This window comes from Mustela erminea, chromosome 8 (genome assembly GCF_009829155.1).
Source record: "Mustela erminea isolate mMusErm1 chromosome 8, mMusErm1.Pri, whole genome shotgun sequence".
Classification (NCBI taxonomy): Eukaryota; Metazoa; Chordata; class Mammalia; order Carnivora; family Mustelidae; genus Mustela; species Mustela erminea.
In genome coordinates, this window is record NC_045621.1 from 61,916,051 (window position 1) to 61,938,298 (window position 22,248).

Genomic DNA, 22,248 nt, shown 5'->3' on the forward strand with positions numbered 1-22,248 from the left:
ATAGGAAAAAAGGAGCTCATTTAATGCAAAGAGTTAATGTCTTTTTAAAATTATACATAAATGTTTTTCCATTCTGACTCCCTTGATAATCAACCCATTTCCTGAAGCACTAGATTGAATTATATTTATCTTGGCTGGAATTCAGTAGCTACAAGTGCATTAATTGGTGTTATTGGCTGGACACAGGCATTTAACTGATTCCTCTTGTTACACTGGCAGCAACAAGTAAATATATTAAGTTACATTTTAAGAGAAATACCCTTATTCTAGAATTTCTAGCAATTAAATTTTAGAAAGTACAAAAAGTAAAGACTGCACACATCTATGACAATCTGTATCAACCAGTTAGGATGAAATGTGTATTTTATTGTTTAATATGTACTATATTTATAAACTTACTCTGAAAGACATTTCTATATTTTCACCTCCCCAGATTTCCATTTCTTCATCGTAAGTTCCAATATATTCAAAATATTCTTTTGATATGGAAAAAAGGCCTCCTGCAAAAGTGGGTGTTCTGAAAAATAATCCATTGTCAAACTTTGTTAAAAAAAATTAAATAAGAAAAAAGAACTTACTTAAAGAGCCAACTGAAATAAATTCCCCCCCCCCAAATTAAAGAGAGATCACAATTTCAAAGGTTTTACATAGATTAATAAAAACAAAAAATGCTATCTTCAGAGTCAAGTTTTGCGGGGGCACAGGGAAGAAGTTTAAATATCCTCTCCCAACAGAATAAAATTATGAAGTGTCTTCTAACCAAGCCTTAAGATTCTGAAGTAATGATTATGAGGAAGACGAAAGACCTCACATACTTCTAATTCCGACTTGGTAATATCATGCGTAAGTAAGTATATATATATATATGGCTTTTTTTATTCCCTACATAGAATGTGTGTGTTATTTTGTTAGTGTGAATGACCTTGGAGGCAAAGAGTGAATACGTATTTAAATAACTGAACTGCATATACAACTTTGAAAGCTATCATCTTACTTAATTGGGTAGGTTTCATCTTTCCTTCTTTGCTTCTCATGATCAGGAAGTGATTCCCAGCCAAATGAAAGACTCCAGTCAAAGTTTCCACGGTTGTGATTACTTCCATAAGGAGAAGGTTTGTTGAACTCAAACGTGTTTAGATCTATGGATGCAATATCTGGACTCACCACGGCCGTGTAGTTCTCAGCAATTCTGGCCAACAAAGGTTCTAACCAGCCATAGAAACACTCACCTGGAAGGAACACAATTCTAATCAAGCCAATGAAAACACTGAGGGTTTTCTATTTTGTTTTTTGAAGACAGTTTAGAGAAACAGATAATAGTCAACTGTATTTTTGAGCATTGAACATTGAAGAGATTTCTTTTTTCTTTTTCTTTTTTAGATTTTTTATTTATTTGACAGAGAGAGATCACAAGTAGGCAGAGAGGCAGGCAGAGAGAGAGGGGGAAGCAGGCTCCCTGATGAGCAGAGAGCCCGACGCAGGGCTCGATCCTGGGACTCTGAGACCATGATCCAAAAGGAAGGCAGAGGCTTAACCCAATGAACCACCCAGGCACCCTGAGGAGATTTCTTCAAGGTTTCTGTGATGAGATGAGGGTAGAGTGAAAAAGGTAAAGCAAAATTCAGCATAGTTAGGAAGTTTATTTACAGGAGATGATTTTTTTTTTTTTTTAATCTTAGGAGGTAAAATGACACTGGCGTGTTTAAGTTTCAGATCTGTGTTTCCCTCTGAAATGGGTTATGAGTCAAAAGTAACTATTTGCTGATTCACGCCACCTAACCCTATAAGTGTTCTGAATTACTTAAACTTGTCTCCCTAAGTAAGGTATAGCAATCAAAATCCTCATTTCTCTAACTGAGCCTTAGGAGAAAATAAGTCAAGGAGTCAAAATATTTTGATTTTAGCAGTTGGAGAAGGACCATTCAAACCTGCCCCAGCCCTAATGGAAAGTGGGGGCAAAAGAATGCTATAAAAAAGTCTGGGCCCTGGTTGTGGGCCAGGCTCACTTAACACACAGAATTCAGGAGAGTCAGTCCTACCCCAGTCTCCCCATCAGGAGAATTTGGCAGTTATTAGGAGGACCACTTGGCATCGAGGAGATACATCAGATACATTTGCCTGAGAGGAAGAATGCCCAGTCTGACATAATTGTAATTCTGGACCATAAGAGGCAATATTGGAGAATAAACCATTTTCTTTTTAAAACGCCTCTCTTGGATTACCTTCAGACCTCTCTGTTCATTTAAGAGCCAGGTATTAAGAGAGTACTGGATTTGAGAGCTCTAAAGAGACTCAGCAAGTCCAAAAGCCTCTGTAAAAACTAGCATATAACCAAAACCATTTGCCAGGTCAAACATAATCGAAGGGCTAGCCAACTCAATTCAAAACTAAATACTCATACAAAGAGCATAACCCACTAAACTTACAGCTGGGGGACTAACTGACATTTTAGTAATTCCTAACATGCACTTTAAATATGGAATCTAAAAATGCTATATGCTATATATTTTACTTAAAATCATTGACACTGGAGAACAAAACCATTAAAAATTAAAGGGAAAGAAACAGTAGCAATAAAATAAAAACTGATAATATTCATTAAGAAATGCCAGAAGAAGTTGGAAGGGGGTATCCCTAATGTAGCACAAGAGAAGTGTGCCAATCTTTGAAAAAAGAACTAAAATACAGAAATTTTAAGTATCAGGACCAGAACAAAGTTTAAAGATAGAATTCATTGCACTTAAAACTTTCATTCATTTTAAACTGTAAGAATCAAGAATAATAAGGAAAAACATTTTTTTTTTTTTTTTCTGACAGACTGTGTGTCTGGAAAAAATTGCCCGGGCAAGGATAACTTGCCAGGGAAGTTGGTCACTGAAGGATACTGGAGTTGAGGAGCCCAAAACACAGAGGAGGTAAGAACTCCATGTAAGTTAAAGGAGGTCCCTACCCAGAGCTGTAATCTGCTTCAGACATCATTGCTATAATCACCAGTTGAAAATGATGTTAAAGAAAATAGAATTAGTCATCTAAAGAAAAGTCTTCCTCACTTTTTAAACTATAAGGAAGCAGACGGAAAATGTTACAACTATGTCTATATACATACATACTTACAGTGAGCATCTAAAAATGTGAGGGTTTCAGCTGTTGCAACTGTTGCTCCTAGCAACCTTGCAGTGATCAGACCTTTTCTCTCTTTTTGTCTGACTATTTTTACTATTGAAAATTGTTTTATATATTCTTCTAGTTTATCATGTAAGTACTCTGTAAGAAAAAAAAATCAGGATTAATTCTTCCTAAGTTTATATTCATATATAACATATGAAAGCTAATAAACCATAGAGCAATGATATCTCTACATTTATCATCTCAACAGTTGCACACATTCTTCCATTAAGATGAAAATTGTATCTTGAGCTCTTTAATGAAAAAATAGCCATATACACAAATCTTAACTTCTGAACTACTATAACACAAAATGTTGTAACACAGACTTATCCTGTACATGCAATATCAATAAATATGTTTGGGGGAAAGCAGAGACTTCAAATGGAGTAGACCCCAGGAGTTAAAAAGACCCCAGTTCATTTAGGGGTCTAAGAACATTAGTTAAGGGAGTGAGGGAAACCGAATTTGGCCAAAAACATATTTGACACTTTTTAAAACTGGGATTTAAATCTGGAAATTTCAAGAAAAATGACAAGTATCAAAGGATTCTCTGATACTTAGTGATCAAAATAATTTAAAAACAAAATATTAAGGAAAATGGCAGATAGGAAAAGTCCAAGGTTATAACAGTTGGAAATATCTTTACAAAGAATCAGCATAAAATTTTTTGAAAGCTCTGGAGTCCTCTGACACAAAATCTTTTTTTCCAGTAAAAATATGACAGAAGAAATGAGCATGTAAGTGAGGAATGAAGCTAAAATAGGCTAAATCTTATTAATGGGTATATAATTTAAGATATTCAACATTCCAATTTGGATAAGAGACATAGATGCAAGGGTTAAAACAGTAGGTAAAAGAAAAGACATTAATCACGTTAGTCAGGTGTTGCTCATATCTTGAAATAACTTCATAAGTCTGCTTTTTCACCATTAAATTCATGATTCTTTGTTGAGTATATAATATAGTTCCTCAGGTAGCCTTCTTAGGCCCATACTATAGCCTCAGAAAGATCTTCGAATGCTGAGAACATAAATCAATGTCCTAGGGTAGGGGCACCTGGGTGGCTCAGTCTTTAACCGTCTGCCTTTGGCTCAAGTCATGATTCCAGGGTCCTGAGATGGAGCCTGCATTGGGCTCCCTGCTCGGCGGGAACTGGCTTCTCTCTCTCCTACTCCACTCTTGTGTTCCCTCTTGTGTTCCCTCTCTCCCTGTGTATCTCTCTGTCAAATAAATACATTTTTAAAATTTTTAAAAAAATGTCCTAGGGTAGATGCTTGCTTCTGCCAGATTTCAGAAGCATAAATGACAGATGACTTTATCTGTGATTATGTATGTTTTCTTCCTATTCTTCAGTGGTACAGATAAATGAGTTGCTTATTCAAAGCCTAAACATTTATAAAGGAGGTGAGAGACTATGAACAACTTCTGTAGAAAATAAGTCTAAACACTGTTGCCACAGAGTAAGAGACTAAATTTTTAAATTTTTAAACCGTCTTCTAAGTACCTCAGAATTAATTCTCTGAAAGACAAGCAGGATTGTAATTTGTCTTAAAATATAAATCATGGATTTTCCTGTTTTAACCATAGTCTTGACTTATAAAATAGAAACTTATATAAAAACATTTCAAAGGCCTTAATGGAGATTGATTTTTTTTAATGGAGTCACTACAGATTTCTTTAGTGAACTGTCCCACTGTTGGATTTGTTAAGGCATTTTTTATTTACCCACAACTTCTGAACTTCCTATAAATTTTTACCTGCCCCTCAAATTCAATCCCCATCCATAACCATCTTTTTGTGAGGTTAAGAGTGCAAAGCTGTGAAATCAGATCTCCTGGGTTTATCTATTTATAGCACCCATTACTTTTAGCTGCATGACTTTAGGTAAGTTATTTTATTTTACCTATACCTCAATTTATCTCTAAGATGGGGATAGTAATACCCTCACCAGGGATTGCTGGGAAGATAAAATGAAAGACTGCTATACAAATAAAGCATTTAAGACAGGGCTTGCCACATGGTCTATGCTCTGAAAATGCTGATTATTTTTTGGTTTACTATCATTGGGACTTACCTATCTGTCACTTGATTATCCACATATTTTTGCTGCTCTTCCCTAAACCAACTGAAATCAGGGATTATCGTTTCTACCTCACACACTTCTTTATACTAGGGACACATTTTCCACAGGGGGTACTCATCATTAGACCATTTATTCAATAAGATAAATTAATTACATTGGTATGCAAAGATATCCCTCATCAAGAAAACGGTTGCAAATTTATTATTAATTGTAATAAAGAATTATAAAAAATATTCAGGCCCTTTGACTAAGCAGTCTAACTTACCTAAAGACACAATTCAAATAGAGGAAAATAACATTAGCACAAAGATATTCATTTTACAGTATGATATATATTAACACTGTGGAGCAAGTTTAAGTGAAATGCATCTAGTCCATCATGGTCATCAAAAATAAAGTTCTGAAAGTGAACGAAATGAGCTAATAAGAATATTACATGAAAATGTCAGATTTCAAAATTGATTTCTTACATGGATATAATTAGATAAACATATGCTTATTTAGGCAGTGATTAAGAGAAATAGAAAAATTAAAATGAAATAGGAAGATTATGACCGGATATCATTTTTCTTTCTTTTTTTTAAAAATAAAATAAAAATAGTTTTTATTTATTTGAGAGAGAGCACATGCGAGAAAGAGCATGGGCCAGGAGAGGGACAGAGGGAGAAGCACGCTCCACCTCAGGGCAGGGAGTCTGATGCTGGGCTGGATCCCAGGACCTTGGGATCATGACCTGACCCAAAGGCAGATGCTTAACTAACTAAGGCATCTAAGGTCCCCACCTTTCTTTCTGATTTCCTTGAAGTCTACTAATTTTATTTTAAAATTAAATTTATAAATTTTATATTTTTATAAAAAATATAAATTAAATTTATAATTAAATAACAGAAGTTACTTTCGACTAAAGGCTTACTATAATAGCCTTATTGTGGCCCTAATTTCTCACTGCTTGAAAAATCAAACAAAATAAAAATAATTGGAGAAGAAAGCACACAAAACCAAAGCAGGAATTAAAAACAAAAAAATTTTTTTTAAATGACAAAATGTATCAGAGACGTTCAGAACTTCAATCTCTTAAAACTCTATGGACTGCAGACTAAGTAGAAAGAATTGGAAAAAATTCAGAACACCGTAGGCAGTAAATAAATTCATCGATTACAATTAAGTAGTGATATAACCTGGGTAAAAGGACTAGAAATTCAAGTCATAAATCTGTATGTAGTGCTACCCATAAAGAGGAGACTTAAATTAAAAAACTTGCCCATTTGGTGACTAGGTTTCACATCCAGGTCAACAATCTTTGGTGATAAGCAATCTTAGTCCACCTAGATACTAATGTAACTTCAAAACATAATCTCAGTTCATTCATGGTATTTTGAAATAATAGAAATGTTGAGGATTATATGAAGAAATAATTAAATAATCAAGTTAATAATCTTATACTCTATTATCTATAATCTTATACTTATTATCATTTCATAAGTCTGGATAAATCTTGTTATTGGTGACATGTCACTTAATAAGCGGTAACTTTTTCTTTTTTCATAGTACATAAAATGATGGTTTATCTTAAAAGAGATGTTGTTTTGGATTTGATGGAAGAGTATTACTATTCCCGTTTTATAGATGAGGAAATAGCTAGTTAGAATTAGAGTTGGAATTTGACCTTCAAGAATTTGGATCCGAACCCAGTTCATTCAGGAATAAATTTTGTGACCATTGAAATAATCTGTATCTGATCGGTATTTAGAATACTTGTACTGTTTGAAAATTTAGCAACTTAGGGTATTTGATTAGCTTTGTGATTCCAATTAAAAATGTATAATTTAATAACTGACAATTGACTTACAAGTTTAAGTATAAATGCATTAAAGAATTTAGCTAACTTTGTAAACAATATTGGGATATTTAGCAGCCAAAATAAAACAGAATATAGTGACTCTTTAATGATTTTTATCTACTCATTTATATTACTAATTAATGTATTATTTATATTAACTCATCTTATCTTCAAAACAACACCAGGACTTACGCATTACTTATGTATTTCATCACTCCTAAGCTGCACAATTGGATACTTCTTATAATCAGTGGCATCTTTGCTTAATTGGCTGTGTTTTTTATTCAAGTGGTAAACAAACTAATGATGTATTATACAATAAATTTGATGAAATATGGCATTTTCCCCATTTTAAAGAAAAAGAAACTAAGGCATAGAGGGATTAAGTAATTTGCCCAAATTACATAGCTGGTTAGGACCAGAGCTGGGATTCAAGCCAAGATGGCCCGAGTCAAGATTCAAGTTTGTGTTCTTAACCACTACGCCTTACAATAAAAATCTTACATTGAGAACTACAAAGTTATGGATCATGGTACTTCATACATTTCTGAACTCTAAAATATTTAAATATGGACACCCTTAGATTCTACTTTCATCCATCATACCTACCATTCAGGGTATTATACTCAAGTTCTGAGGTGGCATGCAGAGAGTACACTATAATAAAATAGACTTTGGACAACATCACATGGATTTACTTGGGAAACAATCTAATTTGCATGTGCTTTCTTACCATCTACACTAGCATCATCCACCAAAATGATTTCCTTCAGCAGTATGGCAGGGGAAGAATAAAGCACACTGTGGACAGTTCTAAGTAGCGTGGACCAGGCTTCATTATGAAAAACTATTATGACACTGGTGGTAGGCAGGGGAGGACAGCGCTTAAATTTTTGTTCAATACATCTAGAAGAAGTCAAAGAAGTAGAAAAACAATTATGAATTTTATTACTTTATTTCACAGCTATGTCATTACTAATATCATTATTTAGACTTTATCACCATAGAAACAATAGTGGACAAATTTTTTCTATGTAAGTTGATCTTAATGTTATATAAATATAAATAGATCACAACAAACTTTTCTACACAGAGATCATACCCACTGATACAGACAACATGTCAAAAATTAAAATATGCTATTGTAAGTTTTCTCAACAAGATAATTCTAAAACACAAATAATATTTTATAAAAAATTAAAATAACCTACAAGTGAGACAACCTGTAAAAATAGCAAATACTTGTAATTGCTCAAATAAAAACCAAGTTTTTCTCCTTCCTTGTAGAAATGATTCATTTTTCTCATTGCTTGCAATTTTTTAAACAGTACAACTTTATTAAATGAATATATATCTTTGCAGGGATTCTTATTTTCCTAAGTATGTAATAATTTTCAAGTTTTTAAAATCAATTTAATCTATACTTGAACCAAAAGGGAACAAAATGGCTTACCATATAATCTATGTTCATGATTCAGCAAGACTTATTAAGTGGCTACCATATGCCATGCTGTGTTAAAGAGTTTGCTCCAATAATCTGATCGACCCATAGTTTACTTGATTAAGATCTAGCATCTTAAAATACTAAACTTAAGAATTTTAAATAAAAATCCCAAGTCCATGTTAAAAATCCTGTGATCCTGTTGTCTTAAGAAACATTGATAGGCACAAGGAGAGCGATCATAAATAGTTTTTGACTGATTAATGGTACTACCACCATTAGTTAAACACATTAGTTACAAATTGATCTTGAATTCATTTTTATAATAACGTCTTCCTCAAAGAAAATAATCTTCATATGAAGCCACTGGGTGTGGACGGCTCTGTATGGTCTCCAGCCTTTGAGACTGAAGCTGACCACAGTCCCTCACCTACTGAGTTGGAAGTGAGATCAAAAGATTTAACATGCAGCAGAGGGCTTCAGACCACTATAAAACCAAACAAAGTGACCCTGGGACACAAAAGATGTGTGGTCTATGGTAAAGATAAATAAAATAACTATCTTTAAGTTCACTTAAAAATCATAAATGGTTGTACAACTTTAGACAACAGAGTATAAAATCCTCCCGCACAAAGGGTACAACAAATAGAGTGTGTGAACAATCCAACAGTGCTGTTCAAGCCCAAAGATAAGGACGTAAATCATTAACTTATGGAGATAAGAGCCTAGCACACTTCAAATGCTCTGTGAGGGTCAATGGAGAAACCAGAACCCCCACTATGATACCAGAGGCCTGGGAAAGGCACCCTGAGAGAGATATCCTATAAACTCTCACGAATCACTCTCACAGCCATACCTCAATATGAATGTGTTTCAGATCCTTTTCTGAGAAGAGGTCTTTAGGGTGGAATATTTGTAGTGATAAAAAAAGGAGTTAGATTGAAGATAAAGTTATTAACAGAGTATGTCAACACTGCTGAGTAAGAAAAGGAGAGGAAGGTTATAAGTGAAAGTGATTTTGCTCTCTCATGCTTTCATCATTTCAAATAAATATGCATAGTCAGAAGCAAATAACCACATTCATCCTCACTGACAGATGAAAGCAAATGATTTATTTTAGATTGAATTTTGGATAAACTCAATCAGAAATAAAGTCCAAACACAAACTACCTATTCATAATTACTCTTGACTCACAATTACACAGAAACAAATGACTAAATATAAGCTTATATTTTTAGGACATAAAGGTTTACAAACCAATATAAAGTAAAAGTAAAAATTACTAAAAACTCCATGCTGTTTTCCTTAAAACAAAACAAAACAAAAAAACCCTTATGACTTAATTGTTTTATAAGCATTTTGGGAAGGGAGTTTCGGGATTAAAAAAGAAATTCCCCTATATTTATTTGTCATGTGACTAATCAATATACTAATTGAGAATTACAAAAAGGCTTTGAAATTTTAAATATAAAACCTCACAAAAATTCACATAAAATATGATCACTTTAGAGTCCATAGTCTCTCATGGTTCACCTCCACGGATTGCATGGAGCACGGGGTGTGGTGCAAAAATAATGAATACTGTTATGCTGGAAATAAAAATAAATAAAAAAATATATATATATGATCACTTTACTCTTACAAGGCTTCTCCTCAGTTTAAGCTAGGATTTATCTGCTTAACTGATAACTATTAATATCAAGCAAAGGTGTCATGTTATACCATTAATGCAAGTGATAATAAAATTTCACAGTATGATTTCATAAACTCCAATTACTCCAAAACAATTTAAAAAAGCATGTTAAACTTATGCTTTAGACATTTTTTCACATGTCATTTAAAGTAGTGAAATCAAATAACTTGCCAAATTGACTGCATATTCCCAGTCAAACCATTCGGAAAATTTGGGATATAGATGGGTGCTTAAATTATCAGTTACAGGAGCATCTGCCTTTGGGAGACCCTGGATCTATACTTCTAATGAGCATGGAAAAGAGCAGCAATTCTTCAGAAAATCTGTTCCTTACTTATATAGGTTAAATTTAAAGTAAGAAAGTGTTAAATCTTCACCAATTCTTCACAGTTTTAGATATCCGGTTTCTACCCAAAAAAGGTTGTTTTGAGTGCTTAGTTGTTTTTCACTTAAAATGATTTCATTAATTAATATTATTGTAGCTCCTCATGCTTTATCGGAGGGGGAAAAACCTTATCTTGAGCTGACACTGTCACATCAAAGAATAAAAACTGTGCTTCTTAATTTGTGATGTGGATTGCTTTTCATTAAGACCTCTCCCCAAATCAAATGCAATACTGCATTTAACTATTAACATAAGAAACTATTCTGTGTCTTGTTATAAAGGCAGAATATTTTATAGATATTCATTGTTTCTTCACACATTGATTTAAAAATGATGAGCACCTTAACTTTGAATCACACAGGTTAGAATAGAGAGACAGAAGTATAACCTACACAACTTCAAAATCGAGGGATTCATAGTGAGAATGAGAGGGTCTCTCACCAGGTATTCATGATCATACATCTAGAAAAATATAAGTGAAGCCATAGACTTAAGTCTATAAAAGTTCTTTTCTTCAGGTTCACTTCCAAATATAATTCTACCATAACCAGAAAGCAAATGTGCGGGCATCACTTGTAGTTTGTCTACCTTACACTTTCAACAAATCAACAGATGATTTGAAAGTGGTAGAATTTATCTTAGCCTATTTGAATTCAAATAGAGCATTTGAACACTACCTCAAAGATAAGTAAGGAGAACATCGTAGGATCTGGAGGGAAACCATAGTAAAAATACTGTGTACTTGAGATAACATGGAAGTAGTGTTGGTCTCTCTGAAGCTAAAGGGAGACAATTCTATACATAAGATAACCAAGAAAATGCTAGAGTAAAAAAATCATAATTGAATGTGCAATTTAACAATATTGTTCCTCAAAAGAAAGGTTACAAAATGTTAGACGGCATTGTGAAATACAATTACAATATTGAAAGTAGCCACAAAGTCTGTGACTTACTTCATATAATATTCTTATCTAATAGCTCCAAAGTCTTGGCATTTTTTTTTAACATTTCTATTTATTTCATAACAATACACAGAGGAACAGAAACAGCTCCTCTGCCTCCCACATTTCCTGTGAAATTGCCCCCTATTCCCTACTTAATAGATCAGAAAACTAAAGCATTTAAGAATAGAGGATTTCTATGTGGCTCTACAGAAATCAGATCTAAAATTTAGTTTTCCAGTTTGTAAGGTAACAAGTTCTCACATCTACAGTGCCTCATCGAGCACAGGTATGGACAACCTCAATAATAAGAAAAAGCATAATTAGACAAATTAAACAGCAATTGCTGATATTTTGCCTCGGCGTGGCTGAAAAACAAGCACATTCCTTAGTTAATCCCTCTCCCCCTGAAACCTCAATTTTAAACAGTAAACAACAAATATTCTTCAACATACTCAGGAGGTCGAGTGTCTGGTCCAAGATCTCGGTGTAAAGAAATCCTGTCACTTGCAAAAGCATTAAAACAGTGTTTTGCTTCTCCACGTTCTTTTTCCTTCTGTTCTTCAACACTTAAATTGGTTGTCTTGAACGCTTTACCAGAAGCACCAGGTGCATTGGAATCCTGAGGTGGGCGGTCAAGAACCGGTTTCAGTTCTGCTGCTGTGTAATATCCTTGCAAACAGGGTCTCTCACCAGCATCAATGTTTTGCCTGACAGGTGCTCCTATTTGCATTTTTGGCATCGCATCTTTAATATTGTTTACAGCTTCTAACATTAAATCAAACACCTTGTTTTTGTTTATATTTCTTTCCATCCTTGATTCCTCTTTGGAATATTGAACACTTACTTCTCTTTGCATTAAAATCAAAAATATTATAAAGAAAAAAATTACTGCACCAAGCTTCCAGAATTTTTTATGATAATGTCTTTTAAGATGTAATTTTACTAGTCGTTTTATGTGAGCCATTCTGACATTAAAAGCTTGCCACTTGAAAAATAACAGTTATAGTTTCTTCTGTAACTTATATTTTTTATCATAGATTTGCTGGCAAGAAGATTTCATTAAAGGGTAATACCTATAAACAGAAATGATAAATAGCATTAGCAGCTATTCATTCCTATAAGCATAGCTCAATTCATTCATTCAACCAACAACTAAACATTATAAGCTATAAACAATGTATTCTTATGGTTAACAAAAATACAAAGATATCTTGCCCTCAAGAAAATTACATTTTTGGGAGAGCACATTGCTATAATTAGCTATAATCTACTGACTTTATAAAATATTAGGGATTTCTCTCCAGTGGGAAAAAAAATACCTTGTAAACTGTGGCTAATATCTATCATGTGATAGGCACACAATTATTTTTATAAACAAATTTAGAGTATTTTTAAAAAGATATCTTAACTCAATGACCAAGGGGCCAAAGGACTTCACTGAATTGATTATAAAGAAAGGGGGAAATCCATAAGAAAGCAAAAGTATATAGGTAGTGTTAGGCATACATCTAAAATAGTGGCTTTTATTTTATGGAATTTGCCCTCAACTTATGAACCTCTACTCCAAATCAATCAGTTAAGATTACAAAGCAACTTCAAAAAAACTCATAAACTGGCATGTTCTCAAATTTGTTCACCTGATAATACTTGTGAATCCTGACAGAACCAACAAAGACTAGAAAATTAAAAGCATCTATTTCATTGTTATTCCACAGCTATTTTCAACAGCTCACACAAATACAAAATCTAACAGCAAAAAGAAGATGGCACTAAGCTTTACTTGAAATGACTCTAAACAGGCAACAGAGATTTGCCTTACTTTGAGTTACAAAAGCAATGTCTGGTTTAATAAAATACTGCTTGCAGTTGACCCTAAGAACAGAGCAACATGTTTATTAAACTCTAATATAGGCCACCAGAAATGAAAGAAAGAAAAAGAAAAAAGAGAACATTGATGACAGCCTGAGTCACAGATAAAGCTGATTTTCTTTACAATGATCTTTAAAAAAAAAAGGTATATGGAAGGGTTTCAGTATATAATTACATACTATGCACCATGATACTCAATCAAATTTGCAGGGCAAAGGGGAAGGAAAATGACTTTTCCCCTAAATCCTAAACATATTTTAGATATTTTAAGTCAAATTTAATTTAAATAAGTGAAAACTACATTTGACACTTTATTCAGTTTCCACAGATATTGCTAAATTAAAATTAAAAAGCCAAGTTTTATGATGGATTCTCTGACCTTTAGTAAGACATTTTAAGCTAAATAAATAAAATAGGCAGAACTTAGTTCTATATACTGCTTCTATTTAGAAAGATACATGTATGTACGTATGTATGCATGTATGTATAGAATAGACACTTTGGCTTCAAAAGATAATTATAATGTATATTGCTCATAAAAATGAGATTTTAACATTTCTGAGTTTCTGTTGCTTTAGGAGACTCATGTAAGAATTAAAATGACCTGGTAAGCTTTTTACATTACTTGAAGACATAATGTAAATGGTTTCAGAACCACACAATTGTTGCTGTGTAATTTCTTATGTAGCAAATGTTGTGCTAAACTCTGGCTACCAAATTAAAGATAATTCTTACTCTCAAGGAGCAGAGATTAGTATGAAAGGTGGCATGCCAACATGCAACCACAAAACAGTGTGACATGTGCTAAGATGGAAGACTATGAAAGCAATATGGGAGGTAAACAGAAATGTTAGGGAATTTTTGCCAAAGATAACACTGGTGAGCAGTATCATAAAAGATAAGCAATTTTAAGGCAGATGGACAAGAGAGAAGCGAGCAAGAGAGTGACTGACGCAAAGACGTAAAAGCAAGACAAGACATGGGCAGTCCAAGTGGAAGACACAGAGAGGAAATAGCAGGAGGGGACACTGGGAGGCTACTTGAAAACCACACACAAAGTGAGACGGGAATCCGCCAGTTTTATTCTGAGTGGAAGGAAATGGGTGATTCTAAGGAAGACTCACAACCATATTTATGTTTTAGATAAGTCGGTTTCCTCAGCACTGGTAAAGGCGATGGATACCAAAGAAATGAGGAAGGTAGAAAGGACAGAGAGGACCGATCAGGAGCCCAGGAAGTGAATCAAATAGAAGCTGGTGAGAGAAAGCGAGGAATGGAAGGTGGATGGCTGACGTGATGACATTAACAGAGGCAGGTAATACAGGAAGAAGGGTAGGCTTGGGAGTGGGAGTTAGATAATTGGTTCTGTTTGGGAGACAAATTGGAGATGCTGATAGGACTTCCAAGGTGAGTCCTCATGAGCAAAAAGATATACAGGACTGAAAATCGGAGAAAAACTCTGTGCTAGAGAAGAAAATGTGGGAGTCAGTCTTGGGGTACAGAAGAGTTCACCTACAGTATATACAGTAAAGAGGCCGGAGAAATAGCTACATTTAAGGGGCAGGTGGGAAAAGGATAAACTGGAAAGAAAGAGCAAGGGGATTATAAAAACAAAATAGAGGACAGTCCAGGGAAAACAGGTTAATAGATAAAGTACCCATGTCAAGTGGATATAGACTCTACAACTTGCAGTTAACCCTTTAGAGATGTTAATTCTTTGACAGTTGGTTCATCTTTTTTTTTTTTTTTTAAGATTTTATTTATTTAACAGACAGAGATCACAGGTAGGCAGAGAGCCAGGCAGAGAGAAAGGAGGAAGCAGGCTCCCTGGGGAGCAGAGAGCCCGATGTGGGGCTCGATCCCAGGACCCTGGGATCACGATCTGAGCCGAAGGCAGAGGCTTTAACCCACTGAGCCACCCAGGTGCCCCTGGTTCATCTTTAAAAGTAAACTGCACTAGACCTAGTCCAATGGGCTTTAGTGCAACACCAGGAATGAACCTTGGCAGAGAATCCACTAGACTCGTACAGTCTTGCCTCCAAGATCTAGGGCTTAGGGCCTAGGGTACATTCAGACTAACGGGGCAACAACCTGTTCTAAGAGATTCTAGGAAGGTAAGAACATGCAAAAGTTGAATCTTCATAGGATAATTGTCACCTATGAATTACTACGTGATCACCTTTAACTACAGTTTGATAAATAGATATAAATCAGCCTATGTTCACCCTCCTTCCTATCCCTGAGTCAACGCCCAAAATCCCCTTCTGCAGTGCTGCTAGTGATACTCGATCTCCTGAGCAACCAGATGTAAACTAGATCAGGAATTAGACAAGGAATGAGCTGTTCTTCTTAGGATGTTTCAACAACACATAAACCAGGAAAGGGTGCAGAGAAAGTATAGAGTAAGGGAAATGACAGAACTAGATACTTCTGTAACAGTGATGGTTTTCCCAAAACATATGGCAGAAATCATATTTGTGGGTAGGGTGAGGAATGAGAAAGAAGGATGGAATTAATGAGGTAGTTGGAAGAAAGTTCTTTTTTAGGAATGAATTATAACTAGAGAAGTTCTTCACCAATAGGGCAAATAACCCTATCATTGTGTGTGTTTGTCTATCTAAGGAAGTCACTCAATTAGTCAGTCTTAGTTTAGGATGTATCCAATGAGGGAGTCAAGAAAAGCTCATGAAGGACACAAACAGTGTCTCCCTTTTTCATAGTTGTTTCTCTGGTACTTACCAGAATGTTGGTGACACAGTGAATACCCAGTATAGGTTTAACTAGAAAAGGAAGAAGGACCAGGATTTCATATATTATTAGAAATAATAAAACAATAACTCATTTTCGTTAAATGTTGATTAGGTCCCTGATACCTTAACATTACACAGGTTCTCACTTAGTCCTCCAACAATCTTGTGAAGTCATTCCCATTTTACTGACAAGCACGGAGAGTCAAACAGATTAAGGGGCCTGGCCAATATCATTCTTTTAAGTGGAATGGTAGCATTCTCCCAGCTGTGTTCAAATTTGATCTAAATTACTAAGCTTTTAACTGAAGTTATCTGAAATAAGACCTTAAAGGGTCAAAAATTGATACTCTAGGGACTCTTATGTGGCTCAGTCAGTGAGGGAGCTGACTTTTGATTTCAGCTCACGTTGTGATCTTGGGGTCTTGGGATAGAGGCCTGAGTCAGGATCTGCTCTCAGTAGGAAGCATGCTTGAGGATTCTCTCTCTCCCTCTCTCTCTGCCCCAACCCTGCTCGCATGCTCTCTCTTTAAAATAAATAAATCTCAAAAAATTTTTGATACTCTAAATGTAAGGACCTAAGGGAAAAACCTAAGGAAAGAACTACAAATAGCTTCATATCAGGTAAGGTTTTCTGGACAAATGAGTTAAAAAGGGGGAGGAAAAAAAAAAACTGTTTCCAGAGCATATTTTTAGAAATAAAGATTCAGAATAAGACTGTGGATTTTAACAATGGAAGATTCACAGATTGAGACCTTTGAGTAGCAAGAGTCTACTAAAGTTGGAACAGGATGCTTTCCTCTTTTCAGATTATTTCAGAAGGGAAAAATGTACTTTTATCCGTTGCTGATCACTTGAAGATTCCAACATAAATCTCCCAGGAATTTTTATATGACTTTTCTGCCCCTCGTTGCTAATGTGCACTATTAGGCTTCCATTAATGAAAATTATACTCTACATCAAGCATCTCTATCAGTGGTCTTCAACTCTGGGTACACAGTACCAGAAAGCTCTTTAAACTTTTTTTTTTTTTTTTTTTTAAGATTTTATTTATTTGTCAGAGAGAGAGAGAGAGAGAGAGCATGCACAAGCACAGGCAGAGAGTGGCAGGCAGAGTCAGAGGGAGAAGCAGGCTCCCTGCGGAGCAAGGAGCCCGATGTGGGACTCGATCCCAGGACGCTGGGATCATGACCCGAGCCGAAGGCAGCTGCTTAACCAACTGAGCCACCCAGGCGTCCCCAGAAAGCTCTTTAAAAAGAGTGTCTCAGGCTTCCCCTCTAGAGAGTTTGATTTAATTGTTCGAGGGACAGGGCATAGGGCCTGTTTTTGTTGTTATTTTAGGCTTTCTAGATAATTCTAAAGGGCAGCAGGTGCTAAGAATCACTGGTCTAGGCCAGAAGACTTTGGGCAAATCAAACTAGCACCTGAAAAGGAAAGGTCTATGTCTATCCTAAGGCAACCACACTATTAATTTCTAATATTCCAAGGACAGGTTTTTCAAAATAGATTCTTGATATAAAATGAGCAAGAGTGGGGTGCCTGGGTGGCTCAGTTGGTTAAGTGACTGCTTTCAGCTCAGGTCATGTTCCTGGAGTCCTGGGATGGAGTCCCAAATTGGGCTCCTTGTTTAGCAGGGAATCTGCTTCTCCCTCTAACCCTCTCCCTTTTCATGCTCTCTCCTTTCATTTTCTTTCTCTCTCAAGTAAATAAATAAAGTCTTTTTTAAAAAATAAAAAAATAAAATGAGCAAAAGTTATTTTGACTTACAGAGATTAGATGAAATCAAAGCACGAATAACCCAAAGTTTCCTGAAAAGGCTTATTAGAGATTAATGCTGATATAATTGATGCACTGGGGTTTTATTGCAAATTATGGCGCTGTAAAATCATTTTTAAAATATTTTATTCCCATCAGACTCTGAACAATAAAACACAATAAACAAATGAATTAAAGAAAACCAGGATTCTTGATTCCCATTCCAGGGAATAACATCATATTCCTAGATCTCACTACTTAGCAAATTTGAAGACCTATGTGAAAATAGCCAGTGAAACAAAATAAATTTCTCCTAGAATCAACTTCCAATTAAACTCAGAAGTTTCAGAGATTAAAAAACAAAAATCAGCAAAACAGCAATTTCAGGATATAGAAATGATTAGTAGGTGAAGTTCTTGTTCTTATTGTATGTTCTAAACCTTTAAATACACCTATCTAAAATGGTCATTTGCTAATTATAAAACATCAGATTCACAGGAGATAGGAATACCATGAAATCATTTTTTAAAACTAGGAAAAAATTAATTTAAATTCAAAGACCTTCTAAATTCTAAAGTATAAATGTCTAAAATTAGAAAAAAAAGTAAAATTCCGAGGCCTCTGGTCTTAAAGAATATCAATCTATATCCTAATATTATATGTAGACATTATAAGAGGGCATTAATAATAAATAAAAATATCCACAAAATGATATTTTAAAAGACTAAAACAATATGCATGAATCTAACAGATTCTCTGTGGAGACTGGGTTAAAATCAATGGATTATTCTTAGGGGTAAAAATATCTTCTCTCTGAACAGAAAGAACTGAAATATCACAAATTAAAATAACTACAAAGCTGTGGCTACCAGTTCTGTAGACTATGGTTTCTCAAACTCTACTATAACAATAAATCACCTGAGGATGTTGTTTAAATACAGATTCAAATAGGAAAAGATCAAGATAAAATCCATCTTTAGTCTCTGTTGTCCCTTCCAGGTGGAAAGGACACATTGCAAAAACATTAGTTGTTAGTTTAATTTAAAAATTCCAACTGAAGCAATCTCCTAAAGCAGTGAAAACAGAACATTTTATAACTGCACATGAAAGTAACATTTAATAAAAGAAGAGGAAAGTGTTTCTTTCCATTTCTTGTTCCTATATTCCTGACAATAAACTTTTTTTTTTTACATCCTCAGGGATTTGGGGTCTGGTTCCAGGTGACTTTAACTGGCATAAAGCCTAATTGGTATATGAAACTTGCTTGCTACCGCATGAATGAAAGCATGTCATAAAGGGTTAGGAGTAATCACAAAAGACCAAAAAATTACAAAGCTCTATACCTATAATGTAGTATAGATTATAGATTAAGAAAAGTATACCATTCCTCTCTCTGCCTGCTTCTCTGCCTACTTGTGATCTTTTTCTGTCAAATGAATAAATAAAATCTTAAAAAAAAAGTATACCATTGCAAAATTAATACATATTGGATCATTGCCACACATTATCATCTAGATTTCCTAATCAAATTAAAAAAAAAACAAAACAACAACAAAAAACTTGCCCTAATAATAAACCTTATGTGCTTGGGCAGAAATTGTATTAAGTGCCCTCATCTGCTGGTTAGGGAAGGGAGGAGTGGCAGGAAGTCATTCTGCTTGTATTCATTGTTAAAATCAAATTTCACGGTGACTTGCTGTTGTGGTTTGTTAGTTTTGATTATGTTTAAGTCTGTGTCCACATCCTTGTCTGCAGTTCTTCTGAGCAGGAAGTGACTTGTGGATGTATGACAGGTGACAAACACTGACGCAAAGCAAATTGCACTGAGATGGCTACATGCTACCTCCCAGGAGCAGGAGGCAGAAATACCCCAAAGATCCCAGCTAAAGACTAGAGTTGCTCTGGCTGGCTGGAAAATGCCACCAGCAGACAGCTAACTGCATGTAATTGTCATAGAAGAGGATGGTTTTCTGAACAGTCGTCTCTGCAGGTTATGTGACAAATAGCCTACTGACATAGCCGACTGCCAATAACTTAGAGGCACAGGTTTTAATATAGAAAAGCGTGTGGTCAAACATCCAACTTCTCAGCTAAACCTGGTCAGATAAGCATCTCCATTAGCAATATTATCTTTGAAGGTGAAAGGTTATAGAAAGGCTCTTGATTTCTGGACCAGCCAATTCTACGTTTACAGCTTGGAGCAAACAAGTAATTATGGAATTATAATACTCTTTCGGGAGAGGGCAGGATGGTGGTGAAGGGAAGCTCACGTACTCTCCAGCTACTGTGAATGAATCTGCAGCAGGAGGCAGATTCTGGAGGCAGCTATGAAAGCTATATACTGATAATTTATGGCATAGTAGAGAGTAATTTTGAGGAGTGATTTGAGTGGTCCTACAGATTACCCACTTACCTAGTACTTCCCCTGGACAGAAGGACTACATTTTAAAAGATTTGTCTGTGTATTTACCTTGTAAACATAATAGATGGCCCTCAGATTAGTAAGGAGACAGAAACTACATAGTGATTTGAAAAAGGTAAGTTTAATCTATTATTAAGAGAGGACTGGAGTAACAGGGAATTGGTTAGTGAGTGAAAGAGAATTTTATATATATATATATATATATATATATATATATATATATATATATATACACATTTTATTTATTTTACAAGTAGGCAGAGAGAGAGAGAGAGAGAGAGAGGAGGAAGCAGGCTCCCTGCTGAGCAGAGAGCCCAATGTGGGACTTGATCCCAGGACTCTGAGATCATGACCTGAGCCAAAGGCAGAGGCTTTAACCCACTGAGCTACCCAGGCGCCCGTGAAAGAGAATTTTAAATAATATAGTAGTAGACATAAGGGGCAACCACTATCCACAAGGCTGAGATGAGGGCCCAAGAAAGAACCCTCCCCTCACCCGCACTGAGAACCAAAGATCTCTGTCGAGAGAGCACAGCGTTGGCTTCCTGATGGTGGAATACCGACAGATGTGTCTCACTAGTGAAACTCGTCCAGAAAATCTGCCCTCTGGAGTTCCAGAAGAAGCCATTCATAGGGAGGTATCAAACCCTGGAACTTGCTATGTGCTTAGGATAACTGTCGGCTTCTGGGTGCAGATGGCCTCTGGAGTTAAAAAGCTGTCCCCTACAGTCTAGTGCACGTTCATGTATAGCGTGGGCCAATATGGTGCCAAATTGGTCCTGGAATAAAATTTGGGAAGCAGGCTCCCTAGATACCCAGTTTTGTGGGGCCCCCAGTGTGCACATGTGTGGGGCCTAACAGAGAGTGTCGGGATCAGTGACTTAGGCTAGGGAATAGGTCCATGATGTCTATGATCCCAGGGTACAACATTACTGCCCAAGTCAAGCTCTGGAGAAAGTGGACAGGCCAGGGGTGTGCCAGCTCTAGAGAAAGATGCACCATGCAATTACTTAACACTAGAGAAAACTATGTGGAGGCTGAGAAGTAGAGAAAAAGTATGCCCATAGAGAGCCTAACCAGGAAGCCACCCTGAAGCCAGGAAGGGAAACACCTTCTACTTTTCAGTGTTCCTCCAGTACCCTCTATTGATAAGGCTTACCATCAATGCCAGTCAGCAAAGGAGAAATATCGACAGGGCCCTCACCCATTACTGTAGAGCAGAAGAGAATAAATTTGGAACTGAGAGACAATAAATTGATAACAGCATAATCTACCCTTTTGACTACTCAGTTTCCATATGCACACACTTTCTCACACATTCGAACTCCTGTACAATTACAAAACAGCTCTATATTCCACCAAACAAGATGCAAGGATCCTCCTTACAAGTGCAGAGGAAACCTCGAAATGAGATGCAGAGTGCCAACAGCCACTGTACCCATTACTGTGACAATATGAATTACTTTTCAAATTCGGTCACAATCCCACCAAACATTTTTACCTGAAGACTAAATTATAAACTTAATTTCTAACAATGTCAATGTAATAATTTGTTAAAAAAAAAAAGAAAAGAAAAGAAAAGAAAATGGGAAGGAGAAAAGAAAATGTTGCCTCCAAAAATAAAGGTCTATTAAGTATAGTAACAACTGAATGTCCAGAAATGTTACTGAAGAGCTCCTGAATTTCTGTGGGTCGGATTATCCTCTGGTTTTCATATACTTCACAAAGATATCTAAAGTACTTGCTACTTCCTGTTCATCAGATACAATCAATATAATATTATCAACATAGCGAATCAAAGTGATATTTTGTGGATTGTTGGGATAATTGAGATTTCTAGGACAAGAGAACTGACCTGGCCTTGGCTGTGCTAGATAAAAGGCAATTGCCTTTGGTGGCC

The 22,248-nt window shown here is 35.5% G+C and overlaps 1 protein-coding gene across 4 annotated transcripts in view; it reads right to left on the bottom strand.

The window, feature by feature from the left end:
* GALNT3 (polypeptide N-acetylgalactosaminyltransferase 3) overlaps window positions 1-22,248 on the bottom strand; it is a 45,922-nt gene that overhangs the window by 10,357 nt on the left and 13,317 nt on the right. For 3 of the 4 annotated variants that reach the window (XM_032355828.1, XM_032355826.1, XM_032355825.1), the window contains exons 2-6: window positions 12,008-12,628; window positions 7,825-7,997; window positions 3,115-3,264; window positions 995-1,229; window positions 400-517 (exon numbers count right to left, since the gene is read on the bottom strand). In XM_032355828.1, the coding sequence (XP_032211719.1) occupies window positions 400-517; window positions 995-1,229; window positions 3,115-3,264; window positions 7,825-7,997; window positions 12,008-12,519 (1,188 nt within the window). In that variant the 5' untranslated portion in view covers window positions 12,520-12,628. Of the gene's footprint in view, window positions 1-399; window positions 518-994; window positions 1,230-3,114; window positions 3,265-7,824; window positions 7,998-12,007; window positions 12,629-16,163; window positions 16,205-22,248 lie in introns of all 4 variants that reach the window. The other variant, XM_032355827.1, reaches the window with a different exon arrangement.